We start from the raw sequence: 12,939 nt of genomic DNA on the forward strand, positions 1-12,939 counted from the left end.
CCCTGACAAAAGCATTTAGATTAGAGCACTTTCAGGGAGGGCTGCGCTGACATGCGTACCCAGCCTGTAAAAGGGGAAATGAAGTGCCTTTTTAATTCTCCTCCAGGCAAACATAAAACTGTCCAGGTAAGTCATTTGTGGGTTGAATGGAGAGCCAGGAGCAAGTTGCCTCTCTGTTGCAATACCTCTCTCACTCTGCTTTTTATCTACCCCTTCTGTGCAGGAAGCTGTGCACAAACATGTGTTATAACTAACACAAATCCTTATCCTCATCTGGAAGATTATTAATCTATTTGTTACATTTTGTCCCATTATTTCTCCCACATAATCCTCTTTTACTTCCTCTGGCAGCATGGTAATGAGTTTCTGTGAACAAGGAAGCTGCACGTGTTGTTGATTGTTCTGATTGGCGCTTCCCCTTCTCCCTTTCGCTTTCTCTCTCTCACCCGCTCTTCCTCTCTTCCTCCCTCTTTGGTTTTGACCTATCCGAAAGAATAAAGACTCCCAGATGGAAGAGGAAACTGGAAACAGAGAGAGGTGCCATTTCATGTAGCGAAACAGAACTTTGTGATCACTTTTCATCTCTCAGGTCTTTAAAGACGACAGGAGCGAGGTGGAATGGGAAGTAATTGCCCAGGAACATGAACGCCACTCCAGAGTTTGGCTCGAGTTACCAAAGCACAGCTACAGTACATCAGGTATCCCCTTCTTCTTCTTCCAAATATTCACTCAGATTCATACATCACATAATTAGGCATGTGAATGTGTGTGTCTGTGTGTGCACGCGTCTGTGTCTCACTTTCCCCAGCGCTTGGTTTTTATTAAAAGATTTTGTCCGTCTCCCTTATCGCACAGACAATGTTGACGGAGAGGAGACATCATATATAACATTTTTTTAATCTAAGAATCTTATATAAAAGCCATAAGCTGTCGAATGATTGCTACGGTTCCCACTCCAAAATGGAACTTCGAGCAAGCAGACAGCACGGAGTGTAGTCTCTGTTTTAAATCAAATATAAATGCACCCACCCACAGATACAGGCCTCAGGCATGGTATACGTGTAGCAAAAATTATGTTACAGTAAAAGATCCCAGTAAAGCTGCGAAATTGAGAAACATGGATGTGAAACGACAGTAAAGCTACTGTGGTCTCTTGAGGAGGAGAGTGGATGTGTAAAGCCTTGGCTGACAATCCATTTCTTTCCCTTTAGCCTCACATCTAACAAGTATGACCACAGGGAGATGAGCAAAGAGGGAAATATGTGAGGCGGAACACTCCAGTACTAAATATCAACATGGATTGGTTGCAAGAGAAGTCAACAACTAGAGAGAGAATTTATTTATTCCACTACTTTGTGTTTTTAATACTAAACAAGCAAGTATGATACCACTGAGACTCTTGCTGTGGAAAATAATCTCTATATATACATGACGGCACTATATAATTGTGTCTTGTTCCATCACATCTGTAGGGAAGCCAGAACATTCCTGTTTACATGCCCTCTGTGTATTGTATATGTTACACATGTGTGTCTGTGTGCCTCTGGTCAGGGGATATAAAGGTAAAGGCTAAGTCGGACTGAGAGTGTTCTCAAATAACAAACAAGGGGTCGCTTGATGTTTTTATGAAGCAGGCGTGTTTGGAAATGAATCGTTAGTCTCGGTTTTATTGCTCAAATTACCCGAGCCGGTCCTTGTCCTGTTTGCCCTTAATTAACAAGCGTTCAATTCCCCTATTAATTAGCACACGCTGTTAGCTATTTTACATCACTCTTCATTTGTCGACAATTGAGAGGTCTATTATTAAAAGGCATGCCACATGGTTAATTGTGCAAGTGGCTCAGCGGCAGGGGAGGAGAGCACCAATTTGCCGAACGTAGGGAGGAGTCCGCAAGCTCTGTGGTTCTGACACAACCTTTACGGTCTGTCTTCAGCTCGCTGCCTGACAGTGTGTCCTCGAGAGAGTGAGACCATCTCCCTTCCTACTACTGTCACACCTTGCTGTGTTCAGACCCAGATGTGTGGCAGTACGGCAGCAAGAGAATGGGTGGTTCTAAAGGTTTCTTTATATGGCTGATCAGTATGGTTACAAATGAGCTGGTCTACATCCCCTCTGCTGAGGTTTCATTTGTGTCCATTTAAATGTGTAATCCAGTGGTTCTCAACCTTTTTTGACTCGTCACCCGATTTGGACATCACAAATTTTCCAAGTGGAACTCGCTGCAGAACCACAACTCCAGCATCAGCCCCGCCCACACGCCAGCATCAGCCCCGCCTACCAGTTCCAGCTCTCTGGAGTGACTGAGCGGGGAAGTACACACAGCCCATCTATCTACGGCACCAACTGCATTAAGATATAGGCTATTTGTGAAAGATGGTGACACAGGCTGTTAGTAAATCAATTTTCATATCACATTGATTACTGTTTTAACATTTGAACTGTATGTACCGGTATATTTATAATATATATGTATGTACCTGTTAAATAGATAGAAGTTCAGCTTCACTTGTGTAATGTTGGTAGCATAGTTGGTAGGAGCGTTAACCTAGTACTAACCTAGTTTTTTTTTCCATACATATATATTATAAATATACCGGTACATACAGTTCAAATGTTGAAACAGTAATCAATGTGATATGAAAATTGATTTACTAACAGCCTGTGTCACCATCTTTCACAAATAGCCTATATCTTAATGCAGTTGGTGCTGTAGATAGATGGGCTGTGTGTGCTTCTCCGCTCAGTCGTTCCAGAGAAGTGGAACTGGAACTGGTGGGCAGGGCTGATGCTGGCGAGTGGGCGGGGCTGATGCTGGTGGGCGGGGCTGATGCTGGAGTTGTGGTTCTGCAGCGAGTACCTCCTCAAATTTTCTGGTGACCCCGTGATCACGTGCACGGCCGTCAATCATGATGCGCCAGCTCAGATATTTTTATATTATGCATTTTATTTGAACTCAATTTATATTCGAGAAAGTGAAAGTATAGAATACAGTTGTTTAAGATTGTGTGTGGTGTTTTTAATCATAATTCTAAAAAGAATAATAATTAGTTTATCAGTATTTTTTTAATCAATTACTAGACATTTAAGGCGACCCCATTTGGATTCCAGGTGACCCCAAGTGGGGTCCCGACCCCAAGGTTGAAAAACACTGGTGTAATCAGAATCAGAGACACTTCATACAGTAGAAGACTAAAATTCAGAAGTTATCTTTACTGCTTAAAGTTTTTAACAAATGTAACATGGCTACAGTACAGTACATACCCATAGAAGAAATGGATCACATGACCATTTCTATAGTTGGAGGGGTTGATTTGTAAGGACACAGAGAATTGTCTATGGATTCAGTTCCCCTACTTTCTCTACAATGAGTTTCATTCTTTTTCACCATTTTCAAGTCTTCCAGTATCAAGCTGTCACAAAACCCACCTCAGCAAAAAATAACAGATTTACTGACTAATTAACAGAGGTATAACAGAGTAAATATGGAGCTGTTTGCCGTGAGGTTTCCCATGCCAAGTTGCCAAGAGTGGGGGATTGTAGATGTTTGTAGATGACTGACTGAGGGATAAAGTTTCACTACTGGCCAGCAAGTCAAGTGTTGGGCTTTCAGACACTTTCAAATTAATTGATATCATCATGGAGGTGTTTACTGGTCATGTTGCTAACCTAGCACCTTTGTCACTAGATTTACAAAAAAAATTGATTTATGCTCAACTTCACACATTGAGGGCTCAGGTTACAGTCATACATGACCTATTTGTGTTAAGGTCATAATATGTCAACATTGCTTTCTAAATTTGGGTCTGTAGCCCATAGAATAGTGCAGGTATAGCAAAGAGCAAAAACTATGAAAGTTCAACTCATGAAGCTGAACACTGAATGACAGGGCAACAGAGCAAAATTCACAAAATAAAGTCAGCGAAAAAAAGTGAGATCTGTAAAATAAGCAGAACTAAAACAAGCAACGTATAAAAAAGAAAAGGAAAAAAAGAAAATGAACACAAGAGCACAAACAGGTGGGAGGCGAGTCTGCCTAAAAACACTGTAAAGACGGACAAAGGTGAGCAACAAGAGACACAGAGCAGTGGAGGTATCCTTTCTCTTTCCCTCTCTGCCCGCCTCACCTATTCTCACCCCTAGACCTCGGCCAGGGCTTAACAAGTGGCAAGGGAAGCAAGCAGGCCAGAGCTGTGCTGATTGACAGAACAATTACTGCTAACACGCACCCCAATGGAGAGGCAGACATCTCCAAATAGAATTTCACTATAGCTGTTGCATCACACGCTTACAGGAAGGATTTTGGTAGAAAAGCAAAATTGCCTCACTGACTGACTGACTGACTGACTGACTGTTGGTCTGTCCGTCTGTTTGTCTGTACTACCGGCTTAAAGCTGAGCACAACTGATTGAAAAACACTCCTCTGTTTTTTTTTGTTGCCTCCCATAAATAGAGGAGGAAAAAGCATTTACCCTTGATCAAGGTTGGCTGGTTCTAACTTTAGAAGCAATGTTTGGCAACCCATTTCCTCCAACTCTGACTGTTCATCTGTTAGCTCAGCTAGAGGAGTAGCTATTTTTATCAGCACACCTACTGACTGACGAAAAAGTGGAAAGTTAATTAAAAGAGACACCACACATCAGAACATTTCCAATATATTATGCATCACAGATCTAATAAGCTAGAAATGATGTGGAGACACGTATTTGAGATTGTAGAGTTAAAGTAACAATGTCAGAATTAAATGTAAACTGTGTTCAAATTGTTTTCGATTTACCATTATTTATTTTACACATTTCATATACAGTACTACATTTACACATTATATAGGCCTACACAAGCAAAGACGTCAATTTAGATATTGCCATGAAATTGTATTATGATCCTCATTTTGCACAGATTGGAAGGTCTCTTGTGTAGCAAGGCTGAAATCATAAGTTGATAAATTGATTAGTTGATCAACATAAATTTGATAGATTGATAAAAAAAAAAACAATTCTGAACTGAGCTCTGGGAACTTGAGCTGGATATTTCTTCCACTGTGTTTTGACGTCTCATTGATGGAACAATCAACTAATTTAGAAAACAATTAACAGATTCATCGATAATGAAAATAACTGGTGGTGGCAGTCTTAGTATCTAGTGTCTGTCTAATATCTTCCACTCTGCTCCACACTTGGCTCTGTGTGAAGCATCTGTTGGTTGATGCAGTCGGCCTCATGCAGCCATCTTGGCCATTACCCCGCCCCATGGCATTCTGGCCTCCAACAGCTGCATTACACCACGCTCTCTGACTTTCTAATTAGCTTATCTCGGAAAATAAGGATGCTGGGCAATTCTTTGCTCTAGCAGTCTAACAACAAGCAGACTGCAGGGAGCGTGGTTGGCACCTTGTGTCACCAAGGGGGCTGTTGTCTTCAGCAGACTAGTACAAAAAATATGGTTCACACTCACACTCTTTCCTCACTCACACAAACACTCGACTCCTTTTCTCAGTTTCTTGGCATTTTCTCCACTTTGAATTTCAAGTCAATTACCAATCACAAGAGATTATTTAATTTCAAAGATTTCATATTTTTGGAAGTCACGGTGATTAATGGACGTGATGCTAACATTTGCAAAAAAGTTTGTTTGTATTCAGTGGATCCTCAAGTACATAGAGCAAGCAACTGTAGAAGAAAAATAACATATATAGAACGTATATATCGTCCTATTTGGGCCTTTACTTTTCCTTCTCCATTTAAGTAAAATAAACTCAAAAACTCAAAACACGACGCTGGAAAAGATGGATCTTCATTCGTGCACCATGGTGCACTGCAAGAGAGCGACAGAGCGACTAATTTCATATCATCAATGTGTGGCTTATATACTGTTGGGCATGTGCTGATCTCAGTATTTCTCCCTCCCACCTGTTGAGGCCTTATCTCTGCTGACTGTGCATTTTATTCTGTGACCTTGGTTTCACCCTCATCTTCTCCGGAAGTGTACCACCTTCCTAACCTTATTTGAGATGTTGCCATCCTCAATCCTTGCCTGGTGGCCATTCTATGTTACTGCACCGGAAGCCAAAACTCCTGGCTCAGCAGAAAGTGTTATAAGGGTCATATATAGTTCACATTCATCCCCGTTCACCACTAACGCCTTGCACTCCTTCAGATCCTGTTCATCCATTAAGTGGTGCTAAAGAGCATGTTGTAATGTTTGAAGGTCAAATGATGGCAGTCAGCAGAGGTAATACATCGTTTCAAATGAAACAACATAAGGACACAAAATAATTGGTTTTTAACTATTCAAACCCACACAAAACAACATAAAAATATAGTATGGTTATTGTTGACTTGATCTTTAAAGGTGGCATAACTTTCTTTTCATTGGTCTTGTTGTTTTCAACCTTTTATGTCATTTTTCTTAAAAAATACCACAACACAACAAGGGGTTGTTAATCAATTGTTAAGTTCATAAAATAAGATGAACTTACAATAAGCAAAATAATAAGTTATCTTTTTTTTCCTTTTAGAATTTCCTCAACACAACAACAACGTTATAGAAATATGAAGCTACAAATACGATACCTCTGCTCATTTTTCAATCACTTTTTAAGGAGTCCGATTTTCAACAGAATCAAAGCCATTTGCCCCAGTCTCACATTGCAAGGCATTGTAGTCCCTTTTAATCAGTTTGTCCATTATTCATTATTTAAGACGTAACCTGTAGCTGTGTTTAAATGGCAAATGATACTGAAAAATGCAGAACTCTGTTAGCTCAGATGTCTCCTGGCTGGAGGAGTCCTGAAGTGAGGGATGGAGGAGAGGGGGATGGAGGAAGGAAGAGAGGACAGATCCTTCCACCTGTAGCAGCGAACGTCCTGCAGGACTGTAATCTGCCAGTTGTCTCTCACCGAGACGTCCAGCTTAGCTGAGGCCAACCAAGCCCTGCAGCCTCCAGCACCGAACGATACTGGGACCCCAGGACATAAGGCACCTGCACGGGGAGATAAAGGCTTCAACTCCTGAGCTAATACTGACGATTCTTTTGATAAATACAGACATGGGGTGGTGGGTAGAGGACGGTGGGGAGTGGGGGAGCAATCTTTTCCAGCTCACTCTCTCTCATTCTCTCCTCCCTGTCTACCTGTCTCGGTAATCTCTCTTTCTTGTACTTTCCACGTTTTTCTTCCTTCACCCTCTCTCTCTCTCTCTCTCTCTCTTCCTACGTCTCTTTGCATGTCTCCCCCTCTCTGTGTATCTCTCCCTCTCTCTGTACCTTCTTTATCCTGTCCTATGTGAGTTTGGATCAGACGGGCAAAGCTCTCCACGCTCTGCCTTTTTATTTATTCCATATCTGTAACTGTCAAAAAGAAGATTGCTACTTTAGGAGCTGTCTGTGCTTTGTTGTGCTCATGGAAAGTCAAATGGAGGTGGTTGTGTTAAAAGCATCTTGACCACTTTGTGGGGACACAAACAATGTCAGCTGTGGTCTTGGAAGCCCCAGACAGTTGAAAATGGCTTTACAAGAGCATGAGACATGATGCCTCTTAGATGGCACAGTGCTGAGAGGAGTGGTTAAAACTGTATTAGCCTGGGGAGGTAAATGAAGTCGGGCCTCAGCAACATTACCTCCTGCTGTGTCTGTCACTTAAATACCTATTTATGAGAGCTTATTTAAATATAAACATGCCCAGTGTTGCATGGTTAGCGAATTAAGAAAAGCTTTGGGACCTAAATGACCCAACAAGGCTTCTGTAAAGATTAACACCTCAGACATTCACGATTATGTCAAATGCGAAGTCAACATGATTCAGACGACCTGGGACGATAATTACTTGGCAGAGAATGTCAGTTCAGGGATATAACAGGGATATAACTTTGCTTTATACTGTAGTGCTGTCTACATAGTAACTTAACTGACAGGATAACTACACTCACCTGAGAAATAACACCAATTTTAAAGCAGGCACTTGCCAGCGTCACTGTAAATAAATGGTTGGCAGGATGAGAGAACAGTCATGGCTCTGGCACCGTGAAAAAGCCGCGAGCACAACAATGACTCAGAGTGCAAACGTGTAACTTCACCGCATGGAGGCCAAACAGAGGAGGCGAGGAAGCTGCATCGTGTTGCACCATGCGGCATCACAGACAGCAGTTCATCTTTCCTGTCTACGGTGTCATGCCCGTTGTCTCTTCCCATTAGCCTGCGACCAGCATGCTACGATATGGTCGGTGCAGGCGCTAGGCTAGCAGAGGCAGACAGCTCAGGGTGGCAGATGCCTGGCGTTGCTGCGGATGCCCTCCATCAACTGATGACAGATGTCAGGGCTCCTCTTGGATGGCAACACTTCATCACACTACCCTATTCTCCCTCTTCGCCCCACTGGATACACCAGCCTGCTTGGCAGACGCCATGCCCAACCCCACTGCACCAAGCCCAATCCCTCCTGCCACACCTATTAATTCACACACACACACACACACACACACACACACACACACACACACACACATTTTTGCATCCATCAGTCAAGCAATATTACATCAGACAGCCGTCATACTGGCAACCAATGGATCACATGCTAATGCGCCCAGACGCATCCACTCTGGAAATCTAGAGTATCAGTCTTTAGAGTGTGTTTGGGTGTGTGTGTGTGTGTGTGTGTGTGTGTGTGTGTGTGTGTGTGTGTGTGTGTGTGTGTGTGTGTAGGAGATATAGAGAGGGGATGTGTGTGTCTACTGATGGACAGGGGGAAAAATAAGTTTTTCAAAGTTTTCAAAGAGAAAGTACTCTGTTAGCATTCTAGTGACCATGGTGTGGACTCAAATTTTACAGATGAAACAACATCACAGTACAGCGTGCAAAGTGAAGTACAAAGCATAATGGAGCTGATAAAATCTCTGCTAATGTTGTTATCGCCTACTTACCATTTTGGCCTGCTGGTAGACTTCACCACAGGAGACATGCCATCTCTGTAGAGGCTCTTGGTCTTGGAGAAGTTGACCACATTGAAAATGACTCTCTGAAAGACAACAAATGGAAGCCACATTAAAGTCAAGTCAAAGGATTTGACCTCTACTGCGAGCACCACAATACACTATATGCTGTCAGGTTACTGTGCTTATGTGCAAAGAAATGAAGCAATGCACCAACAAGGCCAGTGGAAAAGAAGGTTAGAAGTTATCAGACACTGTTTTTTCTACTTTGTAAATGTTTCCTAAGAAAGAAAAAGCATCAAATGTGTTTGTCAGACCTCAAGGATACTAAGAATAACCTTAGGGGAGTAACACTGAAGGTGAACACATTGTTGTGTTTCCATTATGGTATATAGTAAGAATGTCTTATGAGTATGTGTTTAAAAAATCACAGATGGACTCATACTTTACAACCATTTGTTGTTGTTTGTAGAGACTTGGCAGTGGCCAGAAAACATACACTCACATTGTGGAACAAGCTCAGAGAGAGAGCTAAAGTTGCCACGACCACCACGGACCACACCACAAACACACTGTATCACAGTACATTAACATGACAGTGGGGAGATAAGGCAGCTTTAATGTCCTGCAGATGATCCCATGTTGAAGTAACAAAGTTCCTGATAAAAACAGGCAGCGGCTCTGAGGAGTGCCAGCCTCTAATCTGGGAGGACATTATGGTTCTCCCCATAGGGATGCTGCCTGGCCCAAAACATTAAGCTGTGCCTGGGGCGATGGTGTCTGGCTTTCCACCTGCGCTGGACCATAGACTTTCTTTCTTAGCTTAAATATTATGGAATACCCCCACCCCCCCTCCTTCCTCCCACCTCCAGTATGCATGATTAGGAGAGGGAAAATGTCGAGAGAGAAATGAATACATTTTTTTTTTTTAAGTCAAATACATAAATGGCAATGGTAATACTACGGTGAGGTAAATGAATCCTATTGATGGGGCATATCAAATTACCAACTAAGTCCAGGTGGTGGAAGTTAACTGGGTGCTACTGAAATCCTATTACAGACCCCCCACCCTCCTCTCCCTCCTTTTTCTTTCTCCTCTCCCTCCCCCTTATCCATTTCTCCCTTTTTCTCCCGCCTAGCATCAGAGGAATGGGGATTGCGGATTGTGGCAGGCTGATTCAGACTTAGGTAAAATGACATCTAACTGATGTTGAGACTGGCAGCAGGCTCCTGTACCAGGGAGATAAGACCATTGCTGCTGGCATTTCAATTACACTTTACTGCCCCGCACATCTGTTGCGAGAGCTACTTTTCAGCCTTTTCCCCTCAGGCAAATACAGCCTTACTCTGACTCCACTGGCTTTCTTTGACTGCACAGCCTCCTCCCTCATTCTTTATCCACAACAAATTCAGATTGTCTTCCTCCTTAGCTTCACTCTACCCACTGTTTGTAATCTATTTGTTCGGCCTGTTTAACTCAGAGGGAGCTGAGGCTGGACAGATGACTGAGACACAGGCAATGGGAAGAGAGAGAAGACTGAATTGCGGGCAGAATGACACACAATACAAGGGTGGTAAACAGTCAAGCAGAGAAAAAGCCACTGTCGCAAGGCAGACTTAGGGATGGACTGAGAGACAAAGAGACAGGACGACAATTGCACAACAGAGATAAATATGGACGGTAGAGAGTTACTGAAGGTAATTAAAGGAAATAAACTGGGCTTTATTGGATTGGCTGGGTGAACAGATGGAGGAGACACAGACAGGTGGGCTGAAAGGTAGGGAAGGAAGCATAGCATGTCAAGCTCTCAGTCTTCCCCTGTGGCCCTTTGGTTTTACTGAGGCTAAACAGATTAAAAGAGGATTTGTTCATCTTGTAACGAAATATCAGATCACAACAGTTTTACAAAACAACATAGGACAACCCTGGACCATTTACTGACAAGAATTTTTTTCTGAGGGTGTATGAGACAAGGGTGTGCGACGTATTACCACCTTACAAGAGTGTTGTATTATTTCTTTAGAGCAGCACCTGCTATCTGATCTCGTGCAGTAACAGGTTCATTAGGCGTCGGTTTTCTGCAGGAGCTCCTCATCCTTAAAACTGACAGCTATTGCTTGCCACAGTCAGAGTTAAAACTGCTCACTGGTATATATATTTTATACACATCTCATTCATCTAGCATTTCAAGCGCACACTCACATTTTTGGATCTTGACGTTATCACATAAAAGAAGTATTTGTTAACTGTAGACAGTAAGTTAACCAGTAAAAGGGACAAGAGACTAGAGTTATTTGGCATCTGTCTAAATAACTGTTTTTCTGAAAGACAACAGTACTTTAGTGATTTATGTGGGTCATTTGTGAGGATTTAATCTTACAAAGCATGAATTCTATGAGTACAACTGTCTTTGAGCTCTCGCCTATTAATACATTCAGGAATAAGTCCTACAGTACCCAGCACTTCACAGTGCTACTGAGGTTAAGCAGATGGAGAGGACCAGTGTAATGATGATATTTTTTGCAGCCTTGTGTTTCCATCTGTAAAGAACACCTCTTATTGTGAGTAGGAGCACAAAGCTCAATTTTTGTGGCCTTGGTTGACACAAACTACTCCAAAATCAACAAAAACCTTACACACGTGTTGAGTTTTGCCTCTTTAACTAAAAACATTTTTCATCCAGCTCACAATGCAAACCCAAATACAGCATCTACTGTAATACTACTGTCAACCAATCTGTTCTAGGTAAGTACAGGTGATTCTTGCCAATGCTGTCACCCACTACTGTCTGGGAAATGTATAAGGTCCATAAGTAAATCAGACTTCAGTAAACTTGGACTAATGAGCTTTCCATCTGCCGTCTCTGTGCTGTGTGTAGATGACCAACAGAACTGTGCATACAGAGCTCTTACAGGAAGTGATGTGAATTTTTCTATATACAAGACATAAAGTAAAAGAACAATGTTGCTGTTGCTGTTCTGTTTGTGCTTCTCAGTTAGCACTGCATCCACAAATATTGTGAACTATTGACAACAGGAAATTCAAATTCTTTGTGTTTGCAAGCATACAGTACATGTACTTGACCAATCAAATTCATTCTCTCTCTCTCTCTCTCTCTCCCTCTCTCTCTCCGCCCCCCCATTTTCCATACACACACCCTCACACACACACAAAATTTCACTGAATTAGAATCAAGCAAACTGCTGTGGGGCCAATTCTCCAGATCGTTAAAACTCGCGCACAACCAGGACCAATTTAGGAGGCTCTACTTGTGTGTATGTGTGTGAGCGCGCGTGTGTCTACACATGTGCTGCCCTGGAAGATTTAATTAGACTGGGAGCAGTTAGAAGAGATTAACATCCATGCTGTCTGAGCTGTCATGTCGTCGGAGCGTGTCAAAGCCCAGTGCCGTCCCCATCACCGCTGAATGGCATGCTGGAACAGGTGTCTCTGTGATGTCACAACAGACACACCAAACATTTCAGTTCAAGTCATATTATACAAATTGCGACAGACATCCTTAAATATTGCATCAGAGTGTAAAACTATCTCACGCATTTTTGACAACTGAAAATGAGTTTTGCAAGTTTGAAAAATGCTCAAACTTGCAAAAGGGCAATTTGTGCATACCGGTATTATACCAGCTGAACCTTCTTTGGCTGCGAGGATTATACAACATGTAAAACTCAGATGAACCTTAATGGTGCAATAAGTAAGATTTTCACTCTCTCAAAGAAGCAAATAACTGTAATATATCTTCAGGCCCCTAATGAGGTAGTTCATCAAAATCAAAACCAATGATCCAACGAATACTTCCTTGCAATTGCAAAGAAATCAAAATCCAAGAATGAAGCTTTGCTTAGGGTTTTTTAACCTTTTGAAACATACAGTACTGAGCTGTCATGGTTCGTCTTGTCCCCCGTTTAGTTTCGGTTTTATTTTGAAATTCAGGGTCCTGTCCTGCTTGTGATTACCTGATGTATCTCACCTATGATTGAACCACTTGTGTCTCATTC

The 12,939-nt window shown here is 42.2% G+C and overlaps 1 protein-coding gene across 2 annotated transcripts in view; it reads right to left on the reverse strand.

Annotated features, from left to right (window-relative positions):
- Positions 1-12,939, reverse strand: part of agbl4 (AGBL carboxypeptidase 4) — a gene marked incomplete at its 5' end in the record, with an annotated part of 263,314 nt that overhangs the window by 148,011 nt on the left and 102,364 nt on the right. For both annotated transcript variants that reach the window (XM_083969985.1, XM_083969984.1), the window contains one exon: positions 8,914-9,008. In XM_083969985.1, coding sequence (XP_083826111.1) covers positions 8,914-9,008 — 95 coding nt within the window. The remainder of the gene's footprint in view (positions 1-8,913; positions 9,009-12,939) is intronic.

Source organism: Trachurus trachurus, assembly GCF_905171665.1.
Source record: "Trachurus trachurus genome assembly, chromosome: 4".
In the NCBI taxonomy this organism is placed as follows: Eukaryota; Metazoa; Chordata; class Actinopteri; order Carangiformes; family Carangidae; genus Trachurus; species Trachurus trachurus.